This window comes from Neolamprologus brichardi, chromosome 5 (genome assembly GCF_056152115.1).
Source record: "Neolamprologus brichardi isolate AB-2024 chromosome 5, ASM5615211v1, whole genome shotgun sequence".
NCBI classification, from domain to species: domain Eukaryota; kingdom Metazoa; phylum Chordata; class Actinopteri; order Cichliformes; family Cichlidae; genus Neolamprologus; species Neolamprologus brichardi.
In genome coordinates, this window is record NC_142108.1 from 33,160,733 (window position 1) to 33,180,016 (window position 19,284).

General features: G+C 42.4%; 2 protein-coding genes across 2 annotated transcripts; both read left to right on the plus strand.

The window, feature by feature from the left end:
• Positions 1-2,785: 2,785 nt before the first annotated feature.
• Positions 2,786-5,526, plus strand: LOC118455992 (uncharacterized). Its single transcript, XM_035916341.2, has 3 exons — positions 2,786-3,380; positions 4,958-5,236; positions 5,324-5,526. The coding sequence occupies exons 1-3, from the start codon at positions 3,284-3,286 to the stop codon at positions 5,440-5,442; spliced, it is 495 nt and encodes a 164-aa protein (XP_035772234.2). The 5' UTR covers positions 2,786-3,283; the 3' UTR covers positions 5,443-5,526.
• Positions 5,527-6,310: 784 nt separating this feature from the next.
• On the plus strand, positions 6,311-18,102 carry LOC102799581 (butyrophilin subfamily 2 member A2-like). Its single transcript, XM_087841231.1, has 5 exons — positions 6,311-6,356; positions 15,177-15,515; positions 15,604-15,882; positions 16,789-16,917; positions 18,003-18,102. The coding sequence occupies exons 1-4, from the start codon at positions 6,311-6,313 to the stop codon at positions 16,902-16,904; spliced, it is 780 nt and encodes a 259-aa protein (XP_087697357.1). The 3' UTR covers positions 16,905-16,917; positions 18,003-18,102.
• The last annotated feature ends 1,182 nt before the right edge of the window (positions 18,103-19,284 follow it).

The following is a 19,284-nucleotide window of genomic DNA, read 5'->3' on the forward strand; positions in this document are numbered from 1 at the left end:
CTGCCTGTTCACATTTTATTCTGTAAAAACTAAATTTTCACTGCTTTTATGACCTTTTTAGTGGGGAGAACATAGCTAGGATTTAATGATTTAACAAATCTTTTAAATCCTTTGTCCTCCACAATGCTAAATGGCTGGGAGTCCTCAATCACCATGCTAACCAGGTCTTCATCTATTTGAGATTGTTCTCCTGAGGAAAGACAATAAAGACAAAGCACAAATATAAATATCACACATGTAACTTATTACAGTTGTATAATATTGTTATATCATTTAGTAACATTACTGCATGCTATATTATCATGACATTTGATGGCTCACCTGGTCTTGCTCCACAATCTGTGTTCCCCTTATTCTCATGCAAAGCTCTGTAGTGCCTAAGCATGGATGAGGTGTTGTTGTTGTATCCCGGCTCCCTGGCACATAGCAAACACTTCACCTTGTACAAAAGTAAAGACATCTTAACATAAATTATATTGCACCATCAGTATTATGAAAATACATCTTCTGTAGAAATTTACATATCTTGTTGGGAGGAATAAAATCAAAATGTTCCCACACAGGGGAGGACATCCTCCTCTTCTTAGCTGGCTCCATTCTCTCCTGACTTTCTCTCCTAAACCTCCAAACTGTCTCCAAACTCTCACTAACCGCAACTCTCCATCAAACACCCACATGTTGAATGGAGTCTGAGGGGTTTATATCGCTGTCATAGCTCGCGGCAAAGTTCGAACCGCTTCATGAACCAGTCACGTGGTACAGCCGGGCAGCGAGGCTTCGGACGTCATCATTTTCAGCTCCTCCAATAAACGAAGCAAGCCTCGATACGCGCTTCGCGGAAACGCCCCCTCAATTACTCGACACAAGCTTTGAAGCCTTGATACAGAACGACACATCACTAGTATAAGGCCTCCAGAAAGGCCAATAATTTCTTTTATTTTGTTTGAGAGAGAAAATAAAATAAATGTTTTTTCTGAAACTAATGTAACTTTGAGGCTAGTTTTGGTTTAGAGTAGCTGCCCATTTTTAATAAGTTCAGTTTAATTAGTAGTTTGTTTGTTGTTTTACCACAAAATAGTGAGAGTCAGTTTCGTGACCAACAGTTGAGATAACAGTAAACACTGGAGGAACTTTCACTGCTGGGGTGGCTGTGGCTCAGGAGGTAGAGCAGGTCATCTACTGATCAGAAGGTTGGTGGTTCCCCCCCAGTCTGCATGCCAAATATATGAGCAAGATATGAACCCAAGTTGCTCTCCGATGCATCAATTGGCATCCATCAGAGTGTAAATGGTTGTTAGTAGGCACTTAACAGCATAGAAGACAGTGCTTGTGTGTTGCGTTTGAGAGTAGAAAAGTCCCATAGAAGAATCAGTCCATTTGCCTTTTAGTTTTTTGCTGTCTGAATCACAATCCATGACCTTACCATACACAGTTAAAGTGCGCCATCCTGTGGTACTTACTCCACAATAGATGAATAATTCACTTTCAACTCACTGCACAGACAGTTATTTATTTTTTTTAAAGCATTATAGCGTCAAACCTACAATTTTTACATTTTTACTGAACAGTTTTGAATTTTAAAAAAATCTCGTTGAACCTCATACAAAGTGTGCACTTGCTGGCCACTTTATTAGGTACACCTCCTCAACTACTTGTTAATGCAAATTTCAGTCAATTACATTTCATGGAACTCAATGCAGTCAAGCATGTGCATGGTCAAGACAACCTGCTGAATTTCACAGCTAGCATCGGAATAAGGAAGAAAAAATATTTATGCAACTTCCTCTGCTAGGAAGGCAACAAGAAGTAAAATAACCTGTTACAACCAAAGTGTGCAGAAGAGCATCTAAGAACTTGAAGAAGCTGGGCTACAGCAGCAGAAGACCAGACTAAGTGCCACTCTGTCAGCTAAGAACAGAAAACTGAGACTGCACACACACACTCACCAAAACTGGACAATAGAAAGCTGCAAAAATGTTGCCTGGACTGATGAGTCTCAGTTTCTGCTGTCACATTTGAATATTCAGGTGAAAATCTAGTGTAAACAACATTAAAGCGTGCATACAGCCTGCATTGTATCACCAGTTCAGGCTGCTGGTGACATAATCACACATTTTCTACCTGAGTACTATTGATTGACTAAATAACAACAGTAAACAGTGGAGGTTGTACTGCGAAGCAGGTTCGGCTTAGTCAGGATATCTTTTCCTTATCTGGTTTCACTTGTCATCAATCAGGCAAAGATGGCTGTCAGTTTGATAAATAAGCCCAGAGCTGATCAAAGTAAAGAGAAGTGTGTTAAGAAGTGTCACTGACAATCTCTGACCAATCACAGACACGGACAGGTCTACTGATAGCAGAGCGACTGATTTTACACAGCAAGTAAAACTATGACTTTAGAAAAATATGAAGAGATAACAAAAATAAACAAAATAAATAAATTTCCTAAATATGGGATAAATGAAGGTTTTCCTGTTATTTATATTACAAGTTAAAAGCGGCAGAGTGTGAGCTTTGAGTGCTTTGGTCAGTAAAACTGGAAAAGAGCTGCTGTGTTGGTGATACAGTTTAGCCTGAAGACAGAATTTCAGCTAACAGGAGAAAAAAAATTTTTTTAATTGATGCTCTTCAGGAAAGTCTTTGGACCCTCCTTCTAGGATTTCATAGTAAGCTGTTGTTTTTTATGATCTCTATAATCTCTGGATGTCATCCAGCCTACCCCAGGTTAGGTCTTCAGTGCACTAGTGAAAAGGGAACCTCCTTCATAACACTGTAAGCCACAGATCCTTCTTCCTGGTACAGGTTTATGGTGTCGTTCACGCTGTAGCTTCCACGTCAGGAACACGGAAACAGCTCAGAGTCAACAGGAAAGAAACGAGTTCAGACCTCGAAGGAATTAATCTGTAATCTGTGGTTTTTACAGCGAGAGCCGGAGACGTGTGTTCACATGTTTCATGAAACTCTGAGGAAGGACCGGCGCTGAAACATGTCTGTTTTCTTCTTACTGACATTTAATATTAAACACTTTACACATGTAAGTGTGAGAGCTGAAGTTCTCACTCATGAGTTTGCATTTGTGTCGTTCAGCACTCATTAATTTATTTACCTGGATTGTTGAACATGTTGATGTTTTTTATGCAAAGCTTAACAGAACACACACACACACACACTCCTCCCACTCATGACTGAGGCTTGTTTCCTAAACTTACTCGACCACAGTATTTGCTGCTGAGCGTCAGTAGCGTGATCGACGCAGCACAGAGGAACGTTTTTACTCCGCGTCATGTTTTCTTCTGTTTTTAAGACAAAAACTCTGCAGCTTTTATTTTTGTGCCTCTTTCTTCTGACTGTGACTGCAGTAACAACAGGACATGAAAACGGTAAGAACACTAATGCTGAGACATTCAAGACAGCAAAGCCACATATTCAATATTATCATTTTTACAGGCTGTACATTTTTAAAAGTTTCTTTAAAGAAGCAAAAACATATTTATTATATATTCATTTATTACTATTTATTTCAGTGTAGATGTGTCCAAAAATGGTGAACTGTCCCTTTAATGTTGGTGTTCCTTCGTTTTCCCCACTCATTTTTAGATGGTTCAAAACTGACAGTGATGAGGCAAACAACAACTAGTAAAACAATATAAGTGTTGAGTGTTTCCTCACTGCGGTCCGAGCTGTCCCGTCACAGTGGAGAGAAACACTGAAATATCTGCTAAACAACAATAGAGACGTAATTACTGCTTCAACCAAATTCAGTTATTAAATAACCACAATGTTGGTGTGAAAACTTAATAAAGACATTTATTTCTACTAGATATCACTAAGAATTGGTCTTCTGGTATTAAACACAGAAGAAATCATTGTACAAATCGCAGGTTAATGATGATGTCACAGGTCCTGCTCAGCACACTTCAGTTTAACAGCCTTCTACTCTGCAGAGGGAGGAGAGTGACAGATTATCTTCCAGTGTTGCTGTTTGTTATCGTGATAAGAAAAGAAGCAGTTCGGGCATGTCGGCTCGTCACAGGAAGCTCAAACGCAGCAGCTGGTCTCTGAGCAGACTCTTCATCCTTTTCTGTCTGTGAACCATGATCTCAGACTCAGATATGCTCATTTTCATTACCATCACTCTACACGTCCCAAACTACTTCAGTGTGAGCTGAAGGTTAATGCCTGATGATGTAATAAAGAACCACAGAGAGGTCACTAAACCAGAAACTACCTTTAAAATTCTGTCCATAAACTTATGTTTAATATGAGAAACAAAGGGCAGCACTGGAGGAGTCTACCTCTCACTGGGAACACGTCTGACTTACTGATGATACTGACCTGGCTCTCAGTGTGACTGTACAGGGATGGAATATCCTGGAATAACAGGAAGATATCCTGTAACCCAGCGGTCCCCAACCCCTGGGCCTCGGACCGGTACCGGTCCGTGAGTTGTTTGGTACCGGGCCGCGAGAGTTGAGGCTCAGGTGTGAAATGTCTGGTTTTCAGGGTTTTTATCGGTTTTCAGCGTTATTTTGTTATCGTTTTTATCGTTTACTCGGTTTTCCTGGGTCTTTTCACGTGTGTTATGAATAAATTTCTTTTTTTTTGGTACCGGTACTAGTTTTATTTTGTTGTATTTATCCGCGACACCTTAAAGGCCGGTCCGTGAAAATATTGTCGGGCATAAACGCCGTGGCGCAAAAAAGGTTGGAGACCGCTGCTGTAACCCAAATACCTTTTAAATGGAGCCACCTTCCTCCAGTCTGCCAGTCCCTCCCCGACTTCCATGTACTGTTGCGGAGGCGTGTCAACCAAGACACCCCCACAGCATGCAGAGCCTGCATCTGAGGATGAATCTCATCCACCCTGCAACCTGACTGACCTCACCCCTGAGGGATGGATGAGTGTGAATGCTGAAACATCACCCTCCTTGTGCTGTAGCTTCATGCTGTGTTCACAGGTGCAGCTCCGAAGCCGTTTGTTGGGATCCTGAACATCACGGAGTACAGGGTGCAGCTGAAGTGTGAGGTCAGAGGTGCGTCTCCGAAGCCTAAAGTAGAGTGGAGGGACAGCCATGGAAACATCCTTCCTGCTGAGCAGCCACAGGTGTCACACAGAGACGGCCGCTATGACATCACCCTCCTCACCACGGTGACCAGGACAAACACCAACCTCTTCCACTGCGTGGCCACACAGGAGGAGCTCGGCCATGTGACTGAAGAAGAGATCCACGTTCCAGGTGAGACTCTGATTTGATAGCTAAAGGTTATAATTAGTGTGTTTACAAACTATCTTTGTAACAGCAGGCTTCTGTAACGTGTTTCAGATCAGCTGTTCGAGTCCTGCGATGGAGTCGGTGTGATCGTTTCTGTACTGGCTTCTGGATTCTCTGTCACTGTGTTTGCGTCTATGTTGCTGCTCTCAGCTTGTATTAAATTTTGTTGATAACAGACAGCAGATACTTTCATCTGCCTTTTTCATTCTCTGCTCTTCTGTTTCCTCTGGTTTTAAGGCTGATATGTCATTTATACCAACATTGTATTTATGAAAAATAACGTTGGGTAAATGATGACTGAGTGGATAATGTTCATTAAAACGGTTTTAAAACATGCTAAACTGCTTTAAATTGTTTAAACATCATGGTTCACATTGAAACACATTCATGTTTTTATCCCCACTGCATTAAAAATTAGTCTCTGCTCATTGTTGTGTTGAATCCTGATATCAGAGCTCTATTTATAATGGCCAGATGCAGGGCTGTGGACTGATCCCTGGTGGCTAAAACTGGTTTTTGGTATATGAATATCACCTCTCTGATTGGGAGGGAGCCTAACAGATACAGGCTTGCCTCAAGGCTTGGGTTCAGGAACTCTCTGGAGTGAAAGGGTGGGGGAGGGCGTGCTTGTATCACCCGGTTCGGTGCACGTGAGCTGGGGTTTTCCTACAGGTTATACTGGAGGTCCTGAGTGTCACATATAATTGTACACATGAAAATCAGCTCCGAGTACTTCGCCTGCTTGGAGCTCCTGGTGGATGCTTGAAGGTGGTGCAGCTGGAGAGTCTAATTTTTACTACTTCTTGACTTCTTGTGGGTGCTGGCAGTGAGAGCTGGGTGTTTTATTGCTGAGCTAACCGCAGCTTTTCCATAAAGAACTCCGTGTTTGAGCATAAGGCGGTCCACGCCTTCAGTCACGGTTGATGATCAGATTTTGTAATCAGAACAGTTTCTTCTTACTAAACACAGCATCCAGCACATGTGATATATGAAACTTTTAATAACTTGCTCAGCTTGTCAGTAATGGAAGCTGTGATGATGACGAGGGAACTGCTGCCAGGTCCAGTTTCATTAAACAGCCAAGGTACGGTTTTATCTTGGTTTAAATCCTCTCAGAGAGGTCGTTCTCTGTTGCTATGGGGCAACACTCCTCGGCTTCTGCCCCTATTTACTGTGGTGTGCCTCAAGGGTCCGTGCTCGGCCCTGCTCTTTTCTCTTTGTACATGTTGCCGTTGGGATTAATTTTTAGAAAATACAACATCTCCTTTCACTGTTATGCCGATGATATCCAGATTTATTCACCTTTGAAATCCGATGCGACTGCTTCTTTGCAACCTCTGTTCAACTGTTTGCATGAAGTTAAAATTTGGTTATCACATAATTTTCTTACATTGAACGAGAATAAGACCGAAATCAAAGTCTTTGGTAGTCACACTCCGCTAGACCAGTTAGCTGATGCCCTAGGCCCTCTCGCTAGCCATCTCTCGCCCACTGTAAGAAACCTCGGAGTGTTCCTGGATGGCTCTTTTAAACTTGAGAAACTGTGGTAAAAACAACAGCTTTTACCAGTTGCGTCAGATTTCCAAAGCAAAGCCGTTCCTTCCCTTAAAGGACCTTGAAAAGCTTATCCACGCATTTATCACATCCAGATTGGACGACTGTAACTCCCTCTACTCGGCCTCCAACACTCCTCTCTTTGCCGGCTTCAGTTAATTCAGAATGCAGCTGCGCGTCTTTTAACAGGTACGAGAATCCATGAACACATAACTCCAATTTTAGCCAAACTACATCGGCTCCCTGTTAAATGTCGCATAGATTTTAAAATTCTTTTGTTCACTTTTAATATTCTGAATAATTTAGCGCCCAGCTATCTTTCTGAACTCCTCCACTCATACAATCCCAACAGAGCACTTAGATCGTCCAATCACAGGCTCCTAGTACAACCTAGGACTCGAATGAAGTCGAGAGGTGACCGGGCCTTTGCATCCATGGCACTCAGACTCTGGAATAACCCCCCTGTTCATATTCGTACTGCCGAGTCGATCCAGTCTTTTAAATCACATCTTAAAACTTATTTTTTTACTTTGGCTTTTGATTCTGTCTAGTTGGCTGGTCCAGCTTGTTGTGTTGTTACCTATTGTTTGTTGTCCTCTTTTATTGTTTGTTTTAACTGTCTCATGCTTTTACTGACTGTGAAGCACTATGGTCAACACTGTTGTTTTAATATGTGCTATATAAATAAATTTTGATTTGATTTGATTTGAAGTTCAAGTAAAGTACTAAAACACTGCCTTCATGTTACATTCGGTTGTAATCTCTCTGTAGATGCTGACAGTTACCTGCATCACTGCTCAGGCCTTTAAATCCAGCTGTGATATTTAAATGAGTCAAATGTTTAATATAGTTTTAAATGAGAGTGTTGGCCTGATACTCTGAGCTCATTAACAGCTGTTTACTCAGAAAGACGTGGTCCTCACAGGACAGCCACCACAAACGTGATTATAAAAAATATTATGCATCACTGAAGATTAAATATTACATATTATTGCCTGCTAATAGTGAGGATCTAGATGATAAATATATTCTGAGAAGTGAGCTTCCTACAAAAGGTATCAGGGTGAGTGCTTCAGTCATTCTGGAGTAATCAGTCCTACAGACTGAAAGAAGTCAGTTGAGGTGACATCTGACGAACCCTCCTCCCACACACACACACCCCTGCATGTTTTCCGGCTGAGGTTGGAGCCCCCGGGGCAGACGCAGTGTTGATTATATGTCTTAGCTGGCGTGGGAAAGTCTCTGTGTCCTTCCAGAAGAGTCTGTGGGATATTTTGTGATGACATCCAGCAGAGATGGAGGATGTTTATAATGAAGCGTGATGATATACAATAAATAAAAACACAGTATTTACCCACAGGAGCTGTGTGAATCCTGAGTGTGTTTTCAACATGCTAACTATACTAAATCTTTGATCCCTGTTGTGTATGTTTGCCATCTTTAATAATCATTGAAAGTTCAGCCTCTGAAATATAAGAACTGTTTAAAACTGTCTGTAATTCTAAAACGGTTCAGACTTAAACGGCTCAGCAGGCGTCTCTTAAATAATGAGACGGCTCAGCTGCTGTCTCAGCCTCTTATAACTGTCAACATTACAAAAACTTGCAGGGATGACTCTTTGGGCCACGAGTCGCTGCTCGTTTGAACACTTTTGTCAGACAAACAGCAGCAAAGTGAGAAACAGCAGCAGGCCACACAGCTCCACAGCTGTGGATGATTCAGGACACAAAGCACCTGTGGATCTTTTCTCGCCTGCTGAGGTCCTAATTAAACACAGCGTTCAGTGTTACATGTTTTCTATGGGGTGAGCGGTGTGCACTGCAACAAAAAGAAAATGAGCTTTCTGAACACTAAAACACGACCCTGCTGTGAGAGTCTAATCCTGCTGACTCCACGTCAGGCTGCAGCTGGTCTGACTCAGTGTTCCTGGTCCTGGTTTAAGTGACCGTTCAGGTCTCAACATCCACAGAGCAGGTAAAGGCTGATGTTAGAGTCCAGCAGCAGGATGAGATCCTTCCTTGGAAGCAGCTGAGTGTTGAGAGGAGATTTATGTAAACCAGCTGAAGGTAAAACAGGAGCAAGGACGGGCCTGAACTTAAGTATAAGTTTACTCTTATCTGAAACTGAAGGAGTGTTCAGTTTGAGGGTGACTTTGGGGTCCTTAGGGACTAGTAGAGCGCTATACAAATATAGGCCATTTACCATAAACTGCACATGCTTACAGCCACCACTGCCACTGTGCACTCCTAATAAATGTGATGCTGTTCTATGAAAGCGTTTGTTCGTACGCTTTGACTTCTCGTCTGACCGGCTCCACAGACAAAAGCATAAAAAGAGTCATTGTTAATGTTTCCGCTTTCAGCTGCCTGCCAGCTGCGGTTTTCATAACAGGAAAAATCAAAGTTATAAAAGGTTTAATCCACTGAGTGCTGTCACACTGATGCGACACACACAGACACTTGACATGTTAACCACGTACTGGATTTGACAATCTGACACTTACTGTTAACTCTTTCATTTTCAGATGAATTTACAGGGACAACAACCCGTGAACCTTTTTGCTGCCTCGATGGCTGTTATGGTTGAAGAGATGATCCTCTCACTAACTGCGAGGTTTGATTTTCCAGCAGTGGAAGTCATTACTGACACTAATGAACTCACTGAAAATCCTCATAAGATGCAAGAGAACAGGACGGGAATCTGTTTTTTAAGGGTCTCATCGTTGCTTGTAGGGCTGCCACGATTAGGCGACTAGTCACGATTACATCGACTATCAAAATTGTCGACGACTGATTTAATAGTCGACGTGTCGTTTGAAGCTTTGTAAGATCCCAAAAGACGCAGGAATAAGTAGTAGGATTTAAGAGTGTAATAACGGACTGAAACAGAAGATGGCAGCACTGCATGTACAAGGATGCCAGCTGCCGTTAAACCCCGAAGAAGAAGAAGCTGTGTCCCAGAATTCATAGCGCAGCCCAGCTCAGTTTCCAACAATGGCGGCAGCTAGTTAGTTTTAATATTACTCTTATTATTCTTTCTGTGTCACAAAATAAACGTTTAACATATTTTCAGGCGAGAATGTAGCTGTGTAAACCTCAAATATCTGCTCAGTTTATCAAGACACCACATATTTTCAAAAGCGCTCCGACATTTTCGGAGACGTCTGTTAGCCACTAGCTCGATAGCTAGCCGGGGGCTAGGCTAACTAGAGCCGTGAGAACACCGGACTCCCGACAAATCGTTTTCAAACCCACCGCCGTCTTTCGCTACTCAGGTTAAACATGATATATAAGTCACTTAGATAACTTAAAAATGTTATTGTTTGGCTTTTTTCAGTATTTTATTTGTTCCTGAGTAAATCGGTTTGGCTGAGATTAAAGTTATAGTTTTTACACAGCTGAATAAACATCAAGCAGACAGCTGATTATCAGAAGTGTGAGATGCTCGAGAATTTACTCCGGTGTCCTGTTATATTTTAGATAGCAAGGAGTTAATTAAACTTCACCGAAACAATCTGCAAATTTCATTAAAATTTAATAAACTATCATCTTGTCTTTATTTTTAGTTAGCACATACCTTAAACTCTTAAAGCTGTAAGCTAATGATAGTTATATAAGAGCAGATGCTGCTGGTGCAAAAAGCTGTATGTTTTACGTCCAATGGATGATGATCTGATTAGTCGACTATCAAAATAATCGTTTGTGGCAGCCCTAGTCATTGCTTGACTAAAGATTTTCACACATTTTATAAAAAGCCAGAGATTTTAAACACCACATAACGACTACAACCCTAACTTCACAATGATGACACTGAAATGATGAAGATGATGGTAATAATAATGAAATAGCTAACCCAGAGTCTGGACCTGAATTTAATCGTGAGTCTCGGGGAGATCATCGAGGACAAACCCTGGATACAAACAGGTCTGTAACATCAGGTGCTGGTGTACTGAAGACCTAAAATGCTGCCTGTGTGAGATAACGGAGGTCACTAAATCTGACTGTGACCTCGTGCACTGTTTGGACCCCTCAGGTGATCAGTGTTTGATTAAACACACTGATCATAAGAGGAGTGATGCTCGTGAGCTTTGGACAGACAGATGATGAGCTTCTCATGACATAAGCTCAGTGATCGCTCAGTCAGGTGAGCAGTTGTTCACAGATTTACAGATTTAATTATTCAGATCTACAGCAGGTGTGTAATCAGTCAGATTAAGTCCTCACGTGTAGCACTAACAGCAGGTGTGTTTCAGTCCTACCACGGACGCGTGAATCAGTGCCGTCATCTGTGGAAGGTGTGCTGGTCGAGCAGGAAAGGAAGAAGATGTTCGTGGAAGTTCATCCAGTCAGTACCAAGAACTCTGCTCATCGTAAACACGTGTAACAGTGCAACACAACATTTAGATCTGATCATGCCCAGAACTAACACAGGTCAGCAGTTACACAAACCGCACCTGTAATGCTTCAACATTTACCGTGCTCGCAGCATATCCATTCACTGTGGACCCCTCGCTGATCAGTGTGGGCTGTAACAGTGAGGGTGCTAAAGGGTGCGTTCACTGACCAAAAACAGCCACAAGGACCAAAGTTCATCACAAACACTTAGAAAAGACCAGAAAATGAAGCTGCATCTGATTCCAGCTTCATTTTTTTCCTCTCCTTTTTTCTGGGTTTTCCTAATCAGCGAACACTGACGTCCATCCTTTACCCTGAGTTTATCTGGGTTATAACAGCTCTGACTGTCTGTGTATGCTCAGGTCAGGTCACAAGTTTGAAATGAAGGGCACTGGACTCCTTTGGGTTCATCAAGCTGTTTCATTTTATCCGAAGTCCCAGGTTTTTACCCCCTAGAGGAGATCTCCCCATGGAGGGGTTCCTGAGCGTATGAGACCCACGCTGGAGGCTAATGAATCTAACTGTGGGTAAAATAAAAATCAAGGTGGAATAAAGCCATTAGTCATTAAAGAGCTTCATGAGGAGCAAGAGAAAAGAAGTTGAGCTTCACAAACACAGTGTTTGCCTCACGTTTACTTTGTTGGTATCTGGTCCCCTGTTATGTTGTAAGATAAATATGATGACACACCCTCTTTACAGCAGCCAGGACTGGTTGGCAGCTCCATCACTGCTGTCTCTCCTGCTTCAACCACCAAACATCAGCGGATGTAGTTTGGACAGACAGTCGTTCAGGCTGTTGTGTAGATAAACTGATCCTGAGTCTGCCTCTCTGTGTGTGTCTGTGTTTGCGTTCATTGTAATTTATCTGCTTATGGCCGTGAGCCCACAGCTCCTGAAGCAGGACCGCGCACGCTTAAAGCTGCCACTCCCACTACGAACTTCTGGGAAATGTGGCGCAGCTGCGTCGTTTTATCATTGAACTGAAGTTCTTTGGAAGTTTAACCTGTTCATCAGTAAAAGGATACAATCGTGTTAATGAGAGCTGCGCACACACACACACACACACACACACACACACACACACACACACACACACACACTGACAGTGAAGACTTGTTTGTTCCTGCTGCAGCCTGTGTCCGACCATCTCGGTGTACGAGCCTTCCCAGGTCTCAGGTTTTGGTCTCCGGTTTGCAGGAACTGCTCCGACTTTATTTGGTGCTTTAACTGCAGAGATTTCACCTCCTAACCAGCTGCTGCCGTTCGGATCACAGGGAGGAACAGACTTTATTCAGCATCATGTTTTTATCTTTGTGCGTCTTTCCTCTGATGATGTTTGCAGTAACAGCAGGACATGAAAACGGTAAGAAATCAATAACTCTGATCATTTCTCACAGAGTTTCCCTGATACTGAGCTCTGACCTCCTTTATAATTTATACCAGCTGTACATGTCTTCAATACCTTGAAACCAGACTATTGTCTCCCATTCATGTAATTAAAATGTGATGGCCTGCTCTCACAGCAGTTTGTGGATCCAGCTGCTCCAGATGTGAACTGACCAAGTGAAAAAACTCACCTACAGTCAAAGACACCGGACATAATTTTGCATCTATGAGCTCTCTTTTTGTGTTTGAGATTTGGTTTGTGTATAAGGTTAGACGTTTGTTCTAACATTTGTTTTATGATGAAAGTTTTCTTTAAGGACTTGATTCTGTGATCATTCCCAAAGATGTGACGGGATTATTTAAATTCATTTCATGTTCTTCTGTTAAGATCGGTGGGTTTAAACAAGTATAAGAAAAGAATTCAAACGTTAATCTGAAGTATATAATTTACCTAATAAAGTGACTCACTGGTCACTTTATTAGGTACATTGTTCAGCTCTCACTCAATTCTCAAATCACATTAGCCTTTCTCACTGTTTTCACACACGTCACTGCACCTTGAGGCGAATGTTGTTGTGGTTTTATATAAATAAAATTGAATTGAATTGAATGAACTTCTCATCAGAATCAGATCCTGATCCATCACTTTCCTGAATACTTACCAGCATCACATCTGTGCTTCCAGTCAAATCACTTTAAACGTCTGTGTGACTGAGCACAGCTGTCAGTGTTAGCGCTGAAACTGCCTCTCAGGACAAAACAACATAAACACGTTTATAATAATGTCACACTATTAAGCATCATTAAGGTCATTCATTGTTTATACAGCATACTCCTCTGTAGCATGTCATTATGAATACAGATTATTTCTGACTATGATCATTACCACAGATGAATAATCATATCTGTAATTAGAGGTGACATACTAAGGAGTAATGATTTATAGATGAATTGGTGAATGTTGAATTAAGCATGTTCTAATACCTTACTAATAACTTAATGATACTTAATGATGCTTAAGTCTTGTGTCACAGGTGCCTGACATGGCACATGCACATGCTTTCGGTTTGGTACGCATATGTATCGAACAATACAAAATTTTTCATTTATTTTATCAACTTTTCTTCTGACGATGCTGTCTGTGTTGACCGCTCAGTTGATCTGCGTTCGACTACTCCGCCTAGGCTGCACTGTCGAGCGCAGATCCACTGAGCGCAGCGCAAGCTAGCAAGACAGAAGCTAAGCTCGTTGCAACATGGCAAATTGAACCTCCCCCACCCTCATTCAGATCTGGCGTTTGGAACTATTTTGGTCTTCATGTGACGTATGACCCTGAAGGTAAGCGCGTCATGGACTAAAGTAAAACAGTATGTTGGATGTGCCACGCAATGCTCAATTACATTGGTGGGAACTAGTGCGTTAGCACAGTTAGCTTGTTAACGTGTTGGCCATCCAGCCCCACGCACGGGGCGATCCGCGGTAGCTCGTTAACGGAGATTTGCCGTGTTGTGGCGTTAACGTCATTTCAGATTAACGCTGACAGCACTAGTGGGAACACAACGAATATGACTGCACATTTACTCCGACATCATCCTAGTGCAAAGACAAGTGGAAGCAGACAAAAACAACAAGCACGCATGCTACAAACTTTACCGGAGTCATTTAGACAGCCGTTAGCACATGATTCTCCTTATGGGGACCTGATATGTTTAATATGCTGCTGAGAATATAGCCCAGAAGAAGCGTATAGTATAGCTTTTATTTTGGAAAGAGACATTTCTCTGTAATAAACTCTCTTTTCCAAAGATGAGTGATTCCTCAATCAGATAGATTAATTTTTTTATCATTATTATTTTGTTGTTTCAGCAACATTAAATTTAAAAACTGTACTTTTGAGTTAAAATATATATTTATAATTTTAATAAATGACAAATTAAAAAAGCATGAACATTTTTTTTGTATCGAATAAATATCGAACCGTAACACCAAAGTATCGAACCGAACCGTGAATTTTGTGTATCGTTGCACCCCTAATATTCACCTACCACTTTATTAGGTACACCTGGCATGTGTTGGGTAGCACCTATTTTTGCTTTCAGAGTTTGATTCATTCTTTGTGTCACAGATTCAGAACAAACTGCTCATTGGTTTCCAGTTTAGAAATGAAGAAATGTTTATAGTTTAACTGCATACAACATCTGTGTATTAATATAAAATAGAAAACATTTTCTTAAATGAAAAAATATATAAATAATCTCAAGTACGGTCAAAGGTCAAAGTCAAATAAAATAATATATCTTCAATCTGAACTAAGACATAAAAAATGTAGCTCCACTCTTCTTAGAAAGATGGTTTTGACTGAAAAGACAAACAGTTGTGATGAGCTGTGAGACTCAGACGAGTGGATCAACACACTAGCAGATGTCTTCAGCAGTGAAGCCTGTGCAGGAACAATATGAGTGTGTGTGATGTGGTGGAGGAATGAGCCGTTTGTTTTAATACTTATCTCTGAATTATCTGCATTTGTTCTGTGTTTAAACAAAATGATTTAAATATGTTTCATTCTTCAGGGCGAGAAACCGTCGTGGTGGTTGTATCTGAAGGAAACTACATCATCTTACCGTGCTCGCTCAGCTCCCAGGAGAGCCTCGTACGAACACGCTTTCACTGGAAGAAAGACGATGAGCGGGATGTGTTTGTGTACGACGCTGGCCTCCATCATAAGAACAGACATTCAGGTCAAGACGAGCATTTCAGAGGACGCGTGTCACACTTTTCAGACCAGCTGAAGTTTGGTAACGCCTCCATCATCATCAGAAACACCAAGGTGGCCGACAGTGGCGACTACACCTGTGATTTTCCATTTCATCAACCAGACAGAGAAACATTTAACGTCACCCTCGTTGTTGGTGAGTCTTTCATTTCTGCAATCATCCGAAGAAGTTATTCCAACCTGAAACAGTATGGAGTGTCCACGTTCTCCTGCTGTGTTCACAGGTGCAGCTCCAAAGCCGTTTGTTGGGATCCTGAACATCAGCGAGGTCGGGGTGCAGCTGAAGTGTGAGGTCAGAGGTGCTTCTCCAAAGCTGAGAGTAGAGTGGAGGGACAGCGATGGGAACATCCTTCCTGCTGAGGAGCCACAGGTGTCACACACAGGAGAGCGCTATGACATCACCCTCCTCACCACGGTGACCAGGACAAACACCAACCACTTCCACTGTGTAGCCACGCAGGAGGAGCTCAGCCACCGAGCTGCTGACGAGATCTTTGTTCCAGGTTAGATTCCCAATTGTCATGTTTCAGTCTGTGATGCTGATGTTTGTGTTTTAAACAATGCTGTGAAAAAGTATTTATCTTCCTTCCTGATTTCATTGTTTTTTGCATATTTGTTACATTTACATGTTTCAGATCATCAAACAAATATCAATAACAAAGTAACACAAAAGGCAGTTTTTAGATTATTTATCCAAACACAGACACACACTGTGATTAAGCAAATCTTTTGGGAAGCTGAGTTTAATTTTCCTATTTTGAGCGTGATGCTGCCAGACATCATGCTCAAACAGACAAAGAACGTTTCTGACAAAGCAGCGTGTCATGAAAGAGAAGCTGAGACAAGTCAGTGACATCTATCGGTGATGTTTGGGTACAAACCCATGTTTAAGGCTTTATGGCTCGCACAGAGTTATTATCTACCAACGGACAGGAGTTGGAAAAGTGGTGAACCACGAGTAGCCGACCTTCCAAAGTTACTCTGAGAGCACATCGGTGGCTCATCCAGGAGGTCAGTAAAGAACCCAGAACAACAGGCAGCACTTGTGTCAGTTTAGGAGAACAGACCAGAAAATCCTCCACACTGATGTGACGCACTCTTCATCAGTTATCACAGATGCCTGAGCGCTGCAGAGGGAAAGCACCTGTTAGGTTTGGGGGAAACTCCTTTTTCACACAGGTTAAAGGTCAGGGTAGGACGTTTTTGTTCCTTTAATAAATAAAAACATCACTTAAAAAATCTTATTTTCTGTTTACTTGGCTTATAAAATAAAACATCAGGAAGGGAAAAAAACGTTTTCACAGGCGTGTTTGTATTTTTTCATTGACCACAGACGCTGATCTTATTTCTGTGGGTTGAAACTAAACCTGACCTTTAGTGTAACAGCTGGATTGTGTCGTGTGTTTCAGACCAGCTGTTTGAGTCGTGCAGTGGAGACACCGTGCTCATTTCATTTGTTTCTGGGATTTTTTCTGCGCTCGTCGTTTTGTCTCTCTGTGTGTGTTTCATCTACACTACAGCGTAACTCGCCTTTAAAGGTAAGTTTGAACATGTTCATACCTGTGGACCTCGTCAAGAATGATGCAGCAACAAATAATAGAGACATGAATGAATAAATAACCAGAGAAAGAAAAGCTGACCTCAAGCTGTGAAAGTCACATTGAGTTTCTTTATTTTGTTTTTTAATGTCCAAAAAGTATCAGATCAGGGAACGGTGAGGGAACAGTGGGGGAACGGTGAGGGAACGGTGAAGGAATGGTGAGGGAACGGCGAGGAAACAGAGAGGAAACAGAGAGGGAACAGTGAGGGAACGGCGAGGAAACAGAGAGGGAACGGCGAGGAAACAGAGAGGGAACGGTGAGGAAACAGAGAGGGAACAGTGAGGGAACGGTGAGGAAACAGAGAGGGAACGGTGAGGGAACAGTGAGGGAACGGTGAAGGAATGGTGAGGAAACAGAGAGGGAACAGTGAGGGAACGGTGAGGAAACAGAGAGGGAACAGTGAGGGAACGGTGAGGAAACAGAGAGGGAACGGTGAGGGAACAGTGAGGGAACGGTGAAGGAATGGTGAGGAAACAGAGAGGGAACGGTGAGGGAACAGAGAGGGAACGGTGAGGGAACAGTGAGGGAACGGCGAGGAAACAGAGAGGAAACAGAGAGGGAACAGTGAGGGAACGGTGAGGAAACAGAGAGGAAACGGTGAGGGAACAGTGAGGAAACAGAGAGGGAACAGTGAGGGAACGGTGAGGAAACAGAGAGGGAATGGTGAGGGAACAGTGAGGGAACAGTGAGGGAACAGAGAGGGAACAGTGAGGGAACGGTGAGGGAACAGTGAGGGAACGGTGAAGGAATGGCGAGGAAACAGAGAGGGAACGGTGAGGGAACGGTGAGGGAACGGTGAGGAAACAGAGAGGGAACAGTGAGGGAACGGTGTGCAGAGTTCCTGTTTGAAGTACAGATGTATTCATGATAACATGTTTTTATTCTGACCGACAGAATTTATCGTGTTTTGTTGTTTTAACATAATAAAAATTCTCATCTTTACAGGACCAACATTCTTCATGTGTATGTGTGATTTTAAAAGCAGACTTCATGTAATAAGTACTTTTATTTCCTTTTTGCAGCTTCTCAGTGAAACCAGAGACACGATGTTTCTGTGAAGCTGATTTACAGCAGACTCCAGGCTCCAGAACAAAGTTACTGAGGAAAACAGATTCATACCTCAGTGAAATCCTGCGTTTCCTTTGTCTTTATGTTGATCCAGCTTATTACAGGGAAGGAAATACTCTTGCTTTAATTCATGCCATCTTTTTTAATTGCATTGAGAAGCAGTGTTTTCTATGATGATCATGAAATGTGAAAACAGACACTGCATTTGACATGTTGCTATCAGGAACTGTGAAGCACGCGGAAGTGCAGCTGGTTTTAATTCTGTTCGGTCCTGTTACAGGATGTCTGTGAATGTTTTTAGTGTTTGTGCTCCCAGAACTACTGCTCTCATTATTATTATTATTATTATTATTATTATTATTATTATTATTGTATGTTTCATGTCTGCAGACAGACAGTCTCAGTCATTAGTCACACAGAAGATCGTTTCACAGGTCGTCCCAGCTCAAATCAAACAAACAAACGATTTGAAGACATGAACGTTGTGCTGTTTATAGACGTGTCTGGGTCTGTGTTGAATTGCCTTTTTAAAATTCTGTCACTATAAAAACTGCTCAAGATCCTTTAATTTAATATCTGAAGCAACGACAGGAGCTCCACTCCTAGAGATCCATATTCACAGAGCCATGTTTACAAATGTGCACATATACAGTAGCTAACTGAGGCTGTGTAAAGTGCAAAATGTACCTCTGCTGTGTAAATGGCCTGTATTTATATAGCGCTTTACTAGTCCCTAAGGACCCCAAAGCACTTTACATATCCAGTCATCCACCCATTCACGCACACATTCACACACTGGTGATGGCAGCTACATTGTAGCCACAGCCACCCTGGGGCGCACTGACAGAGGCGAGGCTGCCGGACACTGGCGCCACCGGGCCCTCTGACCACCACCAGTAGGCAACGGGTGAAGTGTCTTGCCCAAGGACACAACGACCGAGACTGTCCAAGCCGGGGCTCGAACCGGCAACCTTCCGATTACAAGGCGAACTCCCAACTCTTGAGCCACGATCGCCCCGATCGACACGATCGTGTAATGTACAACCTTCTTTTCAAAACATGTTAGAGGCTTCCTCATCATCATCATTGCCCCTCCCACCCCCCATCCTCTGCCGAGTGTTTTCCTGATGAAGGCCACGAGCAGAAACATGTTGATTGAGTAATAAAGTCGTTCTTGTTCCCACGATGCTGCTCGAGCTTCAGGCTTTAGGCTATCGCTCTTCTCCATGCACCTTG